Below are 16,916 nucleotides of genomic sequence, written 5' to 3'. Positions count from 1 at the left end.
GAATACCCAAAAGTTTAGTTTCTCAGATCAACTTGCTGGAGTATTATTTACAAAAATGGTCAGTTCTTCTATTGTTAACATCACTTTTTTTCTTCAAGTTCTTGATGACATATATTTTCTTTTGAAATTGTTCATGAGTTTTGACTCATTTAGTCATCAGTGTCTTGGTATGTTAAATTACATGGCATCATATCCTTGCAGAACTTCACTGCTGTTTCATAAAAATGTGGAGAAAGTTTGTATATCGATCACGTTCACCTCAAGGAAATACATTAGTATAAATTCAGCCTGTAGTTCTTTCCTGATGAAAGAACCTTCTGAAAATGTTAAAATAGGTACTGGGTTTTTTTTTACCAGCAAAGGGAGAACAAAGTTCTTCAACTTTGTTGAAGAACACTTTATGTTTTAATTTATTTGCTGATTCCCAGTTAGGGACTGACAATTCATATCATAACTGACTATTCTAAAGTCTTACTTTATACAGACTAACAAGTGGGAGCAATATCTATCCTGTTTGGTCAAGAAGCTTCATGTTTATGTAACCTTTATGTCATCCATAAAATTGTTTTGTGAACTGTACATCTCTGACAACTAAAGAAAATATTAAGAGTTTCAAGTGTCCACAAGTGACTGATGGCAGTGATAAGTGACAAAATGATGTCAAGATGGGTAAATGACAAATTGTATATTGTCAGTAGTGAATCCAACCTTAAATTTTGTTGATATAAAAGAAAAGAAATTGCTTCAAAAGTTCTGTTTCTTAAGTTCTCCAACAGTGATGCTGTTCAGAGTACTTCAGAAAGGATAACTGTTAAAGCCAATTGTCTCATTTTTTATTTCTCTGCTAGGAAGAAAAATCATTAGCAGAAAATCTGATACGTGAAAAGCCTCCGCCATCCCCAGGTACTTCTGATTTTTCTATGACTTTACAACACATCTTCACTTTAATAATATGCATATATATTAAAGAATACCACCCCACCCCCCTTACCCTCCCAATGAATTTGGCTTAGTGAATACAAGCAGAAAAATGGATTTCTCATGTACAGGAGATGAGAAAGTGCTAGTGCTCTGTGATATGTATAAAAACAATAGTTCTAGGCTTTTTATATTAGGTGTTTTAGACTTGTTTCTATTTTTCAATCTGAGTGACTTTTGAAGTCTCAAGTAAATGATGGTGAAATGATGTAATCAAATTAAAAGTCGTACTGGAACTCTCCAATCCCTTAAGTTTCATCTGCACTACAGGATGTCACCATTATTAATGTCACCCATCACAGCTGAAGTGGTAAACATACAAGTGATACAAGATACATGGTCTCCCTTCAGCTAGTGCCTTATTTGTGTGTTATTGCATCCATGTAAGAATTCCAGGCACAGCACCTCTGAACTTGTGTGTCATGTGGATGGGATGTGTGCCTATCACGAGTTCATGGGGTTTTGTGTATTTCTATGCTGTCCAAGAATCTTATGCCTTCTCACAGGAAGATAACAGTGACCATAAGTGCCTGAAATATTACTTACTCAACACATGAAGCTGTTATACGTCATCAGTAACAAGAGATAGCTCTGTATTTCAAAACCAGTTCTTGGGTTTCACACATCCTTGTCGTAGTTTCCTATACGAAGGAACTGTTCTGTACTAAGTTGTATTCATGCGCATATGCTATTACATTATGCTGGCTCTTAAGAGTCTGACAGTAAGAGTAAAACCTCAGCCTTCATTTTAATAGGTAAGCTGTTTGGCCCATACAGATGAAAAGAAAAATTGGAAATTGTGATCCGTTATTACTGATGCAACAATATATCCATGATTTTGCAGATGATCTAAAATTTTACTTCTATAAGGATTATTAAGTAACTTCTATTCCGTAACAGATCATTGAAGCCTGTTCAGTGGGAAGGAGGGTAAAGCTTTCATTACATAGGTGACTAAAATAAGGAGGGGTCAAGAGGACTGACTAGTCCATGCAGGGCACATACACTTTGCTTATTGCAGTGGATATTTCTGTCTCACCTCTCTAGTCACTGATGCCAGGGAGAGGGACATCTGCTGACGCTTACTTTTCCCTTTAAGGAAGGCATGTTTTCAGTGTCTTGAGAGAAAAGATGGGAACTTGCAGCCAGTCCACTATATAGCTCTCTTTCCAAATCCACTTTTTTCATTCTCTCTAGCTTTACCTTTTGGGAGTCCTGAGCTGATTTATAGTGTCACTCATACATAATGCTAAGATTAGAAAAAATGAATTATAATTTGCTGAAACTCGTATTCAAGTCTGAATACCATTTAAATACATTGAACTCTGGCATTACAGATATGTCTATTCGGGCAAGGCAAGCATGGGAAAATATGACTAAAGAAAAGTTCAGAGAACTAAAACAAGAAAACTGGTCTCTGAACAAGGCATACCAGGCTATGGTCCAACAATTTGAGGGAACAAAACAGCAAATGGAAGAACAGCAATTAAAGCTGAAGAGACTAGAACAAGAAAACAGAAGACTTAAAGAAGCTGCAGAGAAGGCACATAGAGAAGGTGGGAGAAACATATAAGCTAGTCTGTAGTCATCTTGTTTAATTTTTCTGATTTCCTACAACCTATTCCTACAGTAGGAGGTTTCCACTCATTGATTTGAGCAAGTATCTATGCAGAAGTAGTTTCTGAACACTATTTTCTACACTTGTAGAAATTTTGTCAAGGAAATCTTACATGATCATGAAAAAAACTTACTTAGTTGTTTGAAATGTAATGTTTTTTTGTTAGTAATTCTTCATGGGATTATTCCATTACAGTATTTTGAGAGAAGTTCTCTTATGATTCTAGGTTATTGAGATTTTTTTTTTTCCTTACAATTAACAAATTATTGTGAAAATTTCTTGAATTTTGATTGAACTTTCTTGTTGGACATTTGTTTTAATAGAGGAGGCTACAGAATTACTTTTTCTCAGACAACAAGCACAAGAACTGGTAGATGAAAATGATGCTTTGAAAATGACGGTCCATCGTTTAAATGTAGAATTAAGTCGCTATCAAACTAAATTCAGGCCATTGTCCCAAGAAGAGGTGAGAATCTTGGTTATAAAGGCAGTTTGTACTGAAATGTCCTATTGTCCTTTCATTCATCTTTTGAGTTTTTAAGACTATCTTCTCCAAATTTGCCACAGTCTACAAATGGCATAGTCTTTTTCTGAAATTTAAAATAAGCATTTATCGATAAGTCTAACTTTAAGAAATTACACTTTCTCCCGTATTAGTAAGATATTGAACTTCCAGTTTTGTTGACTTTGTTGGGTGTGTGTTACATATGCAACACATGTAATTAGAAACATAGGCTTGTTTGGGTTAACAGTTGTGAGTGCAGTAAACAGTGGTTGGTGCTTAAAAGCAGGAAATAATTTCAGTATCTTTTAAAAAATCTACTTTAGCATCTAAAACTGAAAAGTTTACCTATGAAAGGACCACCACCACCATGGCTGGTAAGTAAAATAATATTTTCACTTATCTGTTCATTCCTTTCTAAGTAAAGTAGTAAAATTTCTTTACTGGAACCAAAATATTCAGGATATTATTTAGTTACTCTGCTGAACTATCACATACTAGAATATTATAAACATTTATGTTTGTTGCATAAAAAGATGTAGGGCAGAACTTTGCAATGAATGTGTGCAGCTCCAGTTGAATTTACAGTAAGCTACAGACTGCATAAAATCACCAGCTTTGAACTACTGAATGCAAATTAAATAGAAGTACTGTTACCCTGAGAATCATAAATACCGTCTTCACTTAGTATTGGCTGGCATGTAGTTTGCTTCAAGGTCTGTTGCTTAATTGTTAATGTTCTGTTGTGATTATTTTTAAGATGATACTAAAAGAAAATAGCATATTTCAGTGATTCTGATGGTAGGAATGGTCATGGGTCTACTAGTAGCCTATGAACTTCTGGCAAGGATAAGTCAAATAGTTTGTGAAATTGAATGCATTTGTAGTATGTGAAACAATTTCTGCCTGAAACACTAATCAGATCTTAAATTTTCCTTCCTCACTGTTATTCAGAACTATACAGAAATAGGAACGTCCTTCTGCTCTGTTTTTGTAGCTATAATATCCAAGAATCACATATGTATGTATTTAGTTTTAAAGATGCAGGTTTGAGAGTGTAAAAATTCCTTTCCCAATCACTAATGAATCTGGACTAAATTTTATTATTATTAACTATATTCACTGTAGTGTTCCAGTTTGGTTTCATATTCATTTGCATCCACATTCTGCTGTGTTACATACACTGCTAAGCAATAGCTGTTTTTTCGTGAAGTGTTCAAGTATAGCATGCAGTCTTGTCCTTCCCAAAGCTTACTCCTGAAGTGGTGCTATTAAGTGCTTCTGCAGCATCATTTTGCATATGCTGGTCTGTGTAAGTCCTGCACTTTTGTCTGCAAGGCGTATAAAAAACCCCCTTAATAATTTTTAAAATTAAGAATATATAGCAGAAGTAAAAAATATTGATGAAATTATGGTTTGTAACTGATTTATATGGATTTTTTTTTTTAAGTTGGATATGAAGTATTTGTCACCTCTTCTGTTGGCATATGAAGATAGAATAAGAGAAAAGGAAGATTTAAATCTTGAACATGAGGCAAGTTGCCATTTAAAGAAATATGCTTCTACACTAAAGCAGAAATAAGTTACTGGATTTTTTTTTAAAGGGATTTGTCAAAGGTGTTTTCTGCCTAAAATTAAAAGTGACTTCGTTTTACTTTTTCCATGCATAGTTATTGTGCTATCTTATCCTGCTTGGCTTGCTTGCTTTTTGTCAGCCTGTTCAGATGTAGAAGCAGGCACTACAGTAAGATGTACAAGAATTGTGCTCTCTGAATAGAGTAAACCATGAACACAGCAGTAGAAAGAATTTACTATTGTCATTCATAATGGGGATTCAGTGCCCTGTATAGCTACTCCTCTAGTTACAGGCCTGTGGATTTTGTGGTAGAAGAATATTTATTTCTAGATATTTAAGGAATGGGTATTAAGGAATGGGTACTCTTTTTGCTTGTCAGAAGTACTTTTTTGTCACTGAATCTTTGAAAAAAATGGTGATTTGCTTCAGAGCAGAACTGCCATAGCTTTTCAAAATAATTTCCTTCAAAAAATTAAGCCATAAAATGAGCAGAGAACACCAAGGGATTTATATCACTGTAAATTCACTGTATTATCCTACCATATTCAAATTCATGCCATTCATACTGAAAATGTATAGTATCATCTAGTAATTTCCAGAATTAAGTTTTTAAAATCCATATTTTAAGGATCTACAACTTGCTTAATGACACTTGGCAAAAATGTGGCACAATTCAAATACTTATTTTAAATCAAATATTACTAGATTGATGAAGCAATTTTGAAGTCAGGTATGCACATCTGAATTAAAGATTAGTGTGTAGTGAGATAACACGCTGTTAACAGAAGAATTAGAAGGCACCCAGGCATGTATATTTATAAAAGTTTTTGTTGATGTAAAAATTAAAACAAAATACTTGGCTCTAAAGAATTTTATGTGGAGTCCTTTGTCTTCCAGGAGGATATGAAGAATTTTAAACTACGAGTTGAAGAGTTGGTGAAGGAGAATGAAGACCTCCATGAGCAATTAAATAAAAATAACTTTATTACCCCTGCAGAATGGTAAGTTATATTACTAGAAATTAATTTAAAAGCTACTCATTATTTTGCTTGTTGCATGCAAACTCTTAAGATTACAGATCTTAAGGAAAAATTGTGTTCCCCTCAAGCAAATTAAGTTTTTCTGAAGAGTTAATAGGGTCATGGTTGTGTCTTGTTGGAACAATGCTCATCTGCAATGCCTGAAATAATTCTGTGGTAAAGATTAAATAGTGAATGTGCAGTTTTGCACCGGAAGCCCATGTAATAGTGTTTAGTTTCTGCATAGATTTGGTTAAGTAGGTTGTTATAAAGGTATCAAAGTCTTTTTTTGGTGCTTTAATAAAATAATCTGTATATTTTACGTTTGGATGCTTATATACTGTCCACAAATTCCAAAACACTCTTTCTAGAGGTGTTTCAGCTTCTTAAGAATTTCTGGACTTTTAACACCTTTGCTTTTTATTTTGCCTCTCTGCAAATGAATGAGAGAAGTTTGTATGTCTCTGAGCTGTTTCAGGCTGTCTATAGTCTCTGTCTGGGAGCTGTTTTGAAGGCTGGGGTTCAGCAAGGCAGGGATGTCAGCAATACCACCTTACCAAGTTTTCGGTGTGTACCTTCAGTGGCTTCTTCGCGCTCAATGTTGCAGTGCATTGCTCCTTTGTTTGTCTTGATGTAACTGCTCATGGGGATGCACTGTCAAGCACATAAAGGAGTTGGTCTTGATCAACCTAATCCCCTCTTTTGTAGCAATTTTTAAAATTTTGTTTCACAACATAGCCTCATAGTGCCAGGCATGGCTGAGGGTCAGGATTTAGCTTAGCAGTATGGGAGATGTTCCTTATGCCTAAACCTGTTGATGAAATATGATCTTAGTGACATCAATTTGAAAGTTGCAGTTTTACCTGGAAAAAATTTTGTTCTTTGTTTAAAATCGTTATACTTCAAAGACTTGTCCAGTAAGATTCACAATCCATTTTCTCAACCTTAACTCCAGCCTAGATAGTTTTGATGGGAAAAAAAACTTACGTTGTTTCTTTCAGCTGGTAATGCTTATCATCTTACATCAACACTGACCTTCCTGTCACAAATAATGAATGTATTTTGTCATTCAGTTTTCATTTCATATTTATCCATTCAGATGAAAACATGCAGAGTCTTAAGTGGTTAAACAATATAAGCTCTATCTTAGCTGTTAACCGATTTGTAAATGGCTGATGTGCATGTGCTTCCTTCTTGTATGCTCACTGCAGTAAATTTCACAGTAAATTAGTTGGCTAAACTTACAAATACCTGTGCACAGAGGTTTCCATGGATACAAGTATAAGCTGACTTCCATTTCTGTGTTTGCAAAAATCTTCAGGGTAGACTGTTTAAGACTATATTTTTCAGCTGCCAGACAACAATTTTTAGCTGTATAGTTCAGCTTAAATTTTAGCCAGAATATCATTTGATGGTAGGGGGAATTGTCCCTATCTAGATCTATATACAATAGGATGCATTTTTATCTAGGTCAGGCCACACATGAACAAAGTAGATATACATTGTGTTAGTTACTGTCATCAGAAATCCTTGGTAACAGTCTATTTTGCTATTCTTTGTTTGGATTTAGGCTACTTTTGCTGATTGATGACAACTCTTGAGTTTTAATTCATTTGATACCATCTGACCCTCGTACTGTATTTCTACTTGCGTTCTGGTTAATGCTTCTTAACTTTTTAAGCTGTTATTCGAATAGCAAATACTTTCTTAAGCTTTTGTTAACATCAGAAAGACTGGGATTGGTTTTCTTAAAAGCTTAATTAATACTAGCTATAAAGCAGAGTGTTAAGTTCTCTGCTCAGGATAGTTCAGTTTAAACTCCCATCTTCTTCACAGGCCCATAGAACACACTGGCAGTATTTTTCCAGAGCCAAAGCCAAATAAATCCAAATTGTATCCAAGAATTTATCGCATGTTTTGAAAACTAATTTGGTTTGGTTACTATTTACATAGCTGTCTCCAAGTCATCTGGCACCATTATGTAGCTTTAATTTCCTCATATGAGAAAAGTTTGAGCGAGCTGGGACTGTTTCGCCTAGAAAAGAGAAGGCTCAGGGGGGATCTTATCACTGTGTAGGGGGAGAGCGTAAAGACAGAGACAGGCTGTTTTCAGTGGTGCCTTATGACAGGACAAGAGGCGGTGGGCACAAACCGTACCACAGGAGGTTCCCTCTGAACATAAGGAAACAGTTTTTCACTGTGAGCACTGCAACAAGCTGTCCAGAGAGGCTGTGGAGTCTCAATCCCTAAAGATATTCAAAAGCCACGTGGACATGGTTGTGAGCAGCTGGCTCTAGGTGCCCTGCTTGAGCAGGGGGGGTGGACCAGATGACCTCCAGAGGTCCTTCCAACCTCAACCATTCTATAATGCTGCGATTCTAATTCACACATATATATTCTTCCTTCTTTCTATAGGGAATTTTTGCTTTAGTTAGTCAAAGATTTTAAACGTTTAAAATAATTTACATTTTGAGGCTTGTGAGTTCATGTTTCTAATAAGCTTACCTTGGGTCCTGACATTGCTTTCAATGAGTGTTTTTAATTTTTTTAATTTTTTTTTTTAAAGTTCAAATACGATTTATAAGTTTACACTGTTGGAAGTCAATTGTGTTTTTTCTTTGGACTTAAGTTAATATTTGTATTCTATTTTATTTATAAGCCGGTTGTCATTGCAGGCAGCAGCTGCAAACTCAGGCCAAGCTGGTCTTGGAAGAAAACGGATTGTTGATGGAGCAACTTGAAATTCAACAAGCTAAAGCAAAAGATAGTCACAGACAGCATGTTCAAGAAGGTAAAGTGCTTGAGTTGCTAATAATTTGAACTACACCAGAGATGGTACTGCAGGTTTGTTTGTGGGGGGTTTTTTGGTGTTTTTTTGTTTTGGTGGGTTTTCTGGGGTTTCGGTTTTGGGGTTTTTTTTGCAACTTCGTATATGCCTACAAAGCATTGCTGAATGCAGGTAACACTAATATGAGAGCAAGCTCTGGATGTCAGCTGATACTGAAAAGAAATGTCAGTATCACCTATTGACACTATATGGCATACTCGACTTTGACTTGCTTCCTCTGAAAAAGTGACAACTGTTAAACAGCAGTACACTTATTTTCATAATTTAAGACCACACTGAACTTTACAGTTTGGTACTTGTGAGGTATTATTTGCTTATTTAAATGTTCAGTTCAGAATTTGTAGGGGCTTTTAATTTTCTGCTTTGTAACCAACTTGATATTCCTTGTCTTGTCTGTAAATATTATTTCTTGACCAAGATTAATTCTTCTGCTGATAGTTATTTTTTGTGTCGGTAGATTCCTCTGGATATTTCTTGTTAATAGCCTTCTGACTGGATATTAGAAAGAGAACAAGCATGTTATAGTTTAAAATCCCAAAACTGAAAGTAAGATTTCTTAGTGAATTTTAAAAAGCAAAATTGAATCTTAATTCACAGATTAGGGTGTTCTGTAAATTTTTAATTGTGCGTGATTAACATAAGTCACTGAGGAAAACAATTTCCTTAAGTGACCCTATATAGCAAAACTCCAATTCTGAAATTTTTCTATTCATCAGCTGCCTAATTCCATAAATACTTTCCTTTCTGCTTTTAAAGTTTCTGAGCTTCTTGTTTAGAGTTCTATCTCTCTATATCCATCTGTATTTAGAAGATAACAACTCATCATACCGAAGACCAAAGGCCAGACAATACCCCAAAATCAGAAGTTCCTCTTACCAAATCTCAAAATAGCTTGATCTGATATGAGTTGTCAGAACATTCCTGGTAAACACTGACAGATTTTGTTACCTATTGCTGGAGTTCTCACAAGGAAACAAGAGCCCTGATCTTCTATTCAGTTCCTACAAGTGTTTTGGCAGTGTATCCAGTGATGGAAATACATACCACAGGAAAAACTTGGAGATCAGTGAACAGAAACTGGGCAGTCTCTAGATGCGTGCCCTATCTACTAGGCTACAAAAGTCATGTTCCATTTTAGGTTCTTTTCCTGAGTTAGTAAAACCTGAATTAGAGGATTTTTCAGAGTAAAATGGTGTTTCAATAAGCAAATAGCTTATAGTCCTTAGAAGCAGCAGTCTTGGAGTTTTGGCACTTTTCCAAAACAAACTGCTTGGGGGGAGGGGGGCGGATCCAGACTGTTAAAAACCAAAATAAACTGACAAATCCACTGTTACATAATGCTATGAACACCTAAGAATTAACATATTAGTGGTTTAGTTGGAGTTTCACTAGGTGATTGAATTAGTTCTGCTGTACCCACTTGTTTCTTTTTTTCTTCCCAAAAGCTTCAAAATTGACCAAACAGATAATAATCTTAGAAGATAAGAAACAGAGTCAAGAAGAAGAGATAGCAGAGTACCAGAAACAGTTGGAAGCTTTGCGTTCTACTTGTGAAGAGCTGAAAGCCAAACTGGATAGCAGAATAGCAGCAGAGGAGCACTTTGCTTTGGTGAATGATTTAAAAAGGTATGAGTTTACATATGGTGCACAGAGAAACAATTCTGCAAAGCATTCACAGGAACAGATCTGCACATGCATCACTTTGTAGGTAGGAGGTGAGTGGAAACTTATGCTGGTAATCTAGGAAGGTAACTACCAAAGTGCGAAGAAAGTTAAGGAAATATTTCAAAAATACTGTCTCGCTTTTTACGGACAATTAAAATTACAGAAGGAAATCCCAGATCTAGAGACATTGGTAGAAGTGTTTCTACCGTAGAGTAGAAATGTACTGCTAAATGTACCTTTTTAAATAGTAGAAGATCAGGCATTAAAAATATAATTTTTGTCAAATCTGTTCACTTCTGTCAACACTGTATATAAAATGTTCTCATTCTTTTGTTCCCATCTTTGGGAAACTGTCTAAATGATCCTGAAATTCTGAACTAAAAATGCTAAGTTTCATCAGTCTTTACAATATGGAGATAACAAAACAGCACAACAGAAAAGTGCTGTCATGCAGCATAGTCTGTAATGTTTTTTTCTAAAGACATTCTGTAAATTTGTTTGCTTTCAAGCCTTAGCATAGTGCAAGTTACTGTTTCTTGGTACAGTGCCTTCCTGAGACGTTCTCAGACCTTGTTTTTTGGCACTGCTAGTAATTTCTTTGGAAAAAAAAATTAGGAAGGGAATGCATTTGTTCTATATAGGGTATCTTTATAATTTAAATTCTATTTCAAGTGCAGTCAGGATGAATTACTTGAAGAATTTTGTTTGTATTATGCTTCGTTCATGATTTGATATGTCATGAGATTGTAATACCTCTCTTTGATGTCACCACTGAACATTAAGCATTCTCAATGTATCTTTTTCATACCTTCAACATAGGTATCTTACTGTAACTCAGCTTTTTAGTGAAGTAGGTTCATACATGATGCCTGTTCTATGGTGGTGGTTTTTGCAGCCATTTACAACAGGAGCAGGAGAAAAAGCGCTGTGAGGTGGAAGATCTAATGGAAAAGATAGCATCACTGCAAGCTCAAAACAAGAAACTGCTTTTAGAGAAAAATAACTTCATGGCTGATAACAAGATCCTGGAAACTGAGATGGAAATGACACAAAAGACAAACAGGTCATATCACATTCTTATTTTCTTATATAGAAATACTTGTATTTCTAAAACAACAGCAGAAATATCTGTAAAAACATTGTCCGACATCCCACAGTATGTAGTTTCTACTTATTACAGAAAAAACATGTTTCCCAAACACATCTTTGTCATAGCTAAAGGCCTGGTTGTCAAGTAACTTTGCTAGGCTTTAGATGTTTTCATGCACACTTTTCTATGTCTACATGCAAATTAAGAATATATCTTTAATGCTAGTAGTTAGCTGTAGCAATTAATCATTTGTTTACTCACCTGATAAATAGGGACTTACACTATTTGCAGACCTTCTCATGCATCTGAGTGGTTCAGAGTTGGGCTCACAATACTTAAAAAAAAAAACCCATTATTGTTGTGCTTCTTCAGAAATATGAGCTTGTAGTCATTGCACAGATTGTTCTTTAGAATCAGTTAGTTTTGTTATTCACACAACATATTCTAGGAAAAACAGCTCCAAAAAGTGGGAAATGATACTTTGGCATCGCAAATATTTTGAGCCAATGTGTCTTTAACGGTGTATTTGATTATTTGAGACTTGTACAAGTTGATTTGCACATGCAATGCAAGTTCTTTTAATGCCATTATTATTTCCCAATCTGAAGATTTTCCTTTTTCTGTTAATTTTATAGGCGATTGAAGAAGAAAATAGGTCTTTTGAAACTGCAGTTGGAGGAAGCAGTAGAAAAAGAAGTTGCAGCCCATCACTATCTAACAAACCTTATTGGTTTGGTGGAGAAGATAGCTCGGGAACGTGATCATCTTATTTTTTTGGTAATTACCTTTAAATAATTAATATGACTTAATTGGTATTTCATACAATTACCATCTGTCCTGGTTTCAGCTGGGATAGAGTTAATTGTCTTCCTACCATCCTACTGGCACAACTTACTGTTAATCTGATTATCAGAAAAGAAAGTACAATTTCAGTTTGAGAATTTAGCTATTTAAATATACTTTTGCAAATAGGATAGGAGCAGTAAAAGATTATTTTCTAGAAGAGTGGTTAAAAGCAATACCCTACTTTCTGGAGACAATGTAATTAAGCCTCCACTCACATCAGCATTAGGGTCTGCAATGGTATGTATCAAGTTTGAAAGAATTTTTTAACCTCATTTTAGAGATTGGCTTCAATTGTTGAAGCTACACCTACTGAAAAATAGTACACAATCATAAATTTTTAATACGTATTTCTGAATCTAAAGGTAAACTATGATCCTTGAAGCGACCTGTACAGCGCTTCTGCTGTGGATGCACATGCATGTTATTGCTCCTTTTTGGTAAGCAGTCATTTTGACAGGCTGTTTTTTTGGAACAACTCCGGTTTAGTGGAAGTGTCTGGCATGGAAGTTACTGGGCTTTTTATAGGTACGCTTTGTTTCTTTTAAAAGATCTCAGACACAATTTCAATTTTACATATTGGTACTCTTGTCTTCAAATCGGTCCTGGAAACCATTTCACAAAACTTTGTTAAAGCTTCTTTTGCTTGATCAAGTAGTAGACAAAGGTTGTCATCAGTGTTGGGCTAAAAGATTCTATAGTGGTTAATTCCTAATTCTAGAAGAGGAACAATGGTGACCCAACTCAAATCCTTGTCCACTGCAAACTGGACTTTAGGATTGTGAAACTAGGCACAATAAATGTCTCCTAGGAATTAGGGGAACTGGTTCTTATCTCTCAGTCTCTGGTATATCTATTTTCAAATACTTGGCATACCACATTAGAAATACCACAGAAATACAAAATTACCTGTAAGTACAAGGTGTGCCATTTGACTAATAATAGCCTAGTAGATGTTCAGAATACTTTTAGCAGTAAAAGCCTGTTTCAAAAGGAAAGATATCTTAGCATAACTTTAATCACCACAAGGTCATGTAAACCTTATCTTTGCAAGTGTGCAGTATGTGACATCATATTTTTCCCTTCTGAAGCCTGCACCTGAAAGTATACACTAGAAAATCAAATTTCATGGACGTGCAAAAGGCTCAGGTCTGTGGAAAGCAGCCCAAAATGCAGTCAACTATGGCCTATCTTTCTTTAGACAGGTATAAACTGATCCAGAAGCCAGCCCTGTCGTGCAAAACAGAATTTATCTCTTCCTTTTGGATCACGTTCTCTTGTGTATGATAATGGTACATACTTACTTGCTGTTCATGGTTTCTCCATTTTGTGGCTTCGATACTAAACAGTGCACAACTCTTGCCTTTTTTTTATGAATTCACTGTGTCTGGGCTGACAGCAGAGATACTCTGAGACAAACTTTTCTACTGAAATAGTCTAGTATCAGTAAAACCTTTAAATAACCAGTTTACTTTGCTGCCTGGTAGAGCTGAATTAGAACAACCTGTTCCTACTTTTAATCACTGAACTTAAACCTGCCTTGGCAGAAAGTTAGACTGCAGGTGTCTTGTAGTCAGGTAATCTGATTAGGTTGTCTAATGGTAAGGCCTAGAAAACAAAAAAAAAGTTAGAGTCTGACCCTAACGATTATGAAGAGCCACTACTGAGCATGATGTATAATTAAAAATGTATTATCATTCCCCCACCTCAAAATTCAGTAATGTCAGGTTTAGATACTCAGTTCAGCTACTGCTATTACCCTAGCCTTATTCTTTTTTAATTCACTAATTGAATTAAAGTGTTGAAATTAATTTAATGTAGATTTAATGCAGAAGAACAAGGAGAGCAGAAAGGGTACAGCACTCTAAGAAATTAGACTATATTTTTACTTAATGAGGATTAAAAAAAAAAAGTCCATAGTAACCACGTCTCCACAGAAATAAATGGATAGTCTTAAATTTACCATTTCCAGGAACAGTGATAACTTACTGATAAATCCAGTAAAACAGAGCAGCAACAAATTTATTTAAAACAATTTTCATAGTGCAACACTGATGAACTGTAATCCTGAGTTAGCAGCTGTCAAAATGATTCTTTTATTGTATGGTATGATTCATATACCACACAGTAAATCACGATGTCACTGACTGAGCACAAAGCTCACAGACTCCAGCGATGCTGTGAAAGAAGATGTGTTTCTGGAGTGAGGGTAGTTCAAGGTGGTCAGACATTGCTGATTCTAAAACCTGGTTATTTCTCTCTTGAATGCTTTCAGCGAATTTAACAGTTGAAACCTCTTACAGTTTTAAAATTATTTCATCGTTCACAGCTTATGCAGTTTTTGTTTGGTTTACTTTTTATATCTGAGAATGTAGTGCTTATGAAATGACGGAAAGAGTCATAAGAGGGAAGCCTTTCATAAGACATGTCAGACTCCTTGCCTGAACCCCTGCCAATTTCAAGGGCTCTTTTGAGAGCAGACTGCTAAATCTGTCCCAGAAGGATGAGTCTCATGCATACAAATGGGATCCCTACATATACATATATCTGTAGAAAAATACCCAAAACTGGTTGGGTTTACAGTATCAGTAGCTATGATCCTTTCAGAATAAAACTGTTTCAAGGTATTATTTTGTTAGTGAGATAGTAGTCGCCATCAATTGTCAAATTATTAATTAGCCGTTATTAGAATAATTTTCAGGATTCTTTATCCATTTTGGTTCTTTCAGACTATTGGAGCTCAAAACAGAATAGCTTTGTCTTCCTCAGTGTATGTGTTTTGTCTGCCCTGTCTAAAGTTATGATTACATTTAGTTACCTATGCTATATGTTTGCAGGCCAAATGTTTGGAAAATGAGAATCATGGTGTTCTCAACAAAATAGTAGAAGGCAGTCTACGCTTAGGAAGATTGGAAGAAAAAGTTAAGGTAAGCAGTATTTCTCAGCTAAATATTATGTATTTATTTGTTTTGTTTTTTTAATGAGAAGTCAGTAGTTTGTCAGTGTTTTTATGAAAGACTGATTATTTTATAAAGACTTTTTAAAAAGCAAAATAGATCATCATTATAGTTTTCACAAATATCTTTTTCCATTGTATTTGTACATTGCATATCTGCCAGGTCATCGCATTTACATAATTACATAATTATCTGGAGAATTATGACTAGTTATAAAAATAATTAAAAATTATATTTTATTTGTATTTCAGTTTTGCTCTGTAGTGTAACCCAGTTACTCTTTCTCCTACTTTTCTGAGGCTATACTAGTGCTTCAACTTGAAGTCTGTTACAATTAGATTTGGAAGAATGAAAAAGTTCTCAAGTGTACAGTTATCAAGTACTTTCATATGGCAGGTTTAGAAACCCAGAGGATGTTCAAAAATCTGGCCTAATTAGAAAATACATTATAGGTTATCTTTAGAGCTCTCTAAACAAATACAAAGCATGGCATGTAATTGTGGTATAAGAGCATATAGCGTGAAATAAATTTGAAACTTTTATGTTTTAACATTGCTTTTACTGTAAACTCAAAAAAGGAAGGAGAAGGATATCTGGTATATTGGTTTCTATATGTACAAAGTAACATGTATTACTTTCAAAAGCTGTTTTGTACTAAGTCAAGTTTGCACAGTTTACCCTAAAGCAGACAGTCTCCATACATTGCACTTTTCCAGTCAAGACCTATGCTGCTATTCCTGCATCAGATGACATAAACGTGCACCACTATGTTAGCGGAGACCAGCTCCATCTGAACTTTCCTTGTACAGATCAACACAGCCCAGGAATTAGCAACAAAGAAAATAAACTAAATTGTAGATGTAAAGAGAGAGCAGGAAGCTGAAAAACAGCTAGAATTTTTAAGGAATCCTTCATAAAAATACCTAAATGCATGAAACACTACCATAAAAGAATTCTCTAATTATACTAATACAGCTATAAATGTTTTGAGCCGTTTTTCACCCTCATTCATGTCTATCTAAATTTAGAAAACATCTTCCTCACCAAGACAGTGGCTTGTATTCTTCATAAATACAGATTTTCTACAATTTTTAGGTCTGTGACTACTACAACGGATAGAGAAGAGACTTACATAAAACTAAGAATATTTACATGCAGTACATGCCATGAATTTTAAGTGCAAAACCAAATAAAATTTAAAAATCCTTCCTAACCCATCAGCTGCTAATGGAAATTAGAAAAAACAGCCTGTAAAGTTCTTAAATATTGCTGTTTCTATTTAGCAAAAGTAAGAATAATCTACTTGCAAAACTTTTTTTGTTCTTAATTTTTGTTAGTAAAGCAGAGGGCTTAAACAGTCACAAAACACCTTAAAATACCATATACTTCTTGGTTATCCTATTAATTGAACTTTGCATCATTGTTATAGGTCCCTTCCAACTGAATTAAATATCAAGACAGGACAAGGAAATTACTATGTATAGAGGAGCTTTTATGTACTGCCCCCGCCCCAGGTTAAAATATATCTTATTCTCTTATTCCCTTTTTTTCTCCTCAGTGATTTCAGAAAGAAAGGTTAGCATAGTAATTACTTTTTTGGTGGGTTGTTTTGTTGGCTTTTTTTGCACTGAACCTTTGGGAGATGTACTTTGTTGTTAATGCCATATTCATTTTGTCATCATAATACATCCATCTAGCCATTTGATACTGTTCGGATTGAGGCTTATTCTAAGCAATCTTTCGGTGCCTACCTCAAAAAGGATCCACCTTCCTGGAATTTTTCCATAATCATTTTCTAACCATGCCTGGTCTCAGTCTTG

At 35.0% G+C, this 16,916-nt stretch overlaps 1 protein-coding gene across 9 annotated transcripts in view; it reads left to right on the top strand.

The window, feature by feature from the left end:
- The window catches only part of CEP89 (centrosomal protein 89), a 38,795-nt gene that overhangs the window by 7,157 nt on the left and 14,722 nt on the right, over window positions 1-16,916 (top strand). For all 9 annotated transcript variants that reach the window (XM_049804661.1, XM_049804663.1, XM_049804660.1 and 6 more), the window contains 11 exons: window positions 849-903; window positions 2,316-2,534; window positions 2,920-3,062; window positions 3,425-3,475; window positions 4,549-4,632; window positions 5,572-5,675; window positions 8,369-8,484; window positions 9,987-10,167; window positions 11,102-11,269; window positions 11,932-12,073; window positions 14,977-15,066. In XM_049804661.1, the coding sequence (XP_049660618.1) occupies window positions 849-903; window positions 2,316-2,534; window positions 2,920-3,062; window positions 3,425-3,475; window positions 4,549-4,632; window positions 5,572-5,675; window positions 8,369-8,484; window positions 9,987-10,167; window positions 11,102-11,269; window positions 11,932-12,073; window positions 14,977-15,066 (1,353 nt within the window). The remainder of the gene's footprint in view (window positions 1-848; window positions 904-2,315; window positions 2,535-2,919; window positions 3,063-3,424; window positions 3,476-4,548; window positions 4,633-5,571; window positions 5,676-8,368; window positions 8,485-9,986; window positions 10,168-11,101; window positions 11,270-11,931; window positions 12,074-14,976; window positions 15,067-16,916) is intronic.

Source organism: Accipiter gentilis, chromosome 7 (assembly GCF_929443795.1).
Source record: "Accipiter gentilis chromosome 7, bAccGen1.1, whole genome shotgun sequence".
NCBI classification, from domain to species: Eukaryota; Metazoa; Chordata; class Aves; order Accipitriformes; family Accipitridae; genus Astur; species Astur gentilis.
Note: the sequence above shows the minus strand (reverse complement) of the source record. Positions and strands in the feature narration are given on the sequence as shown.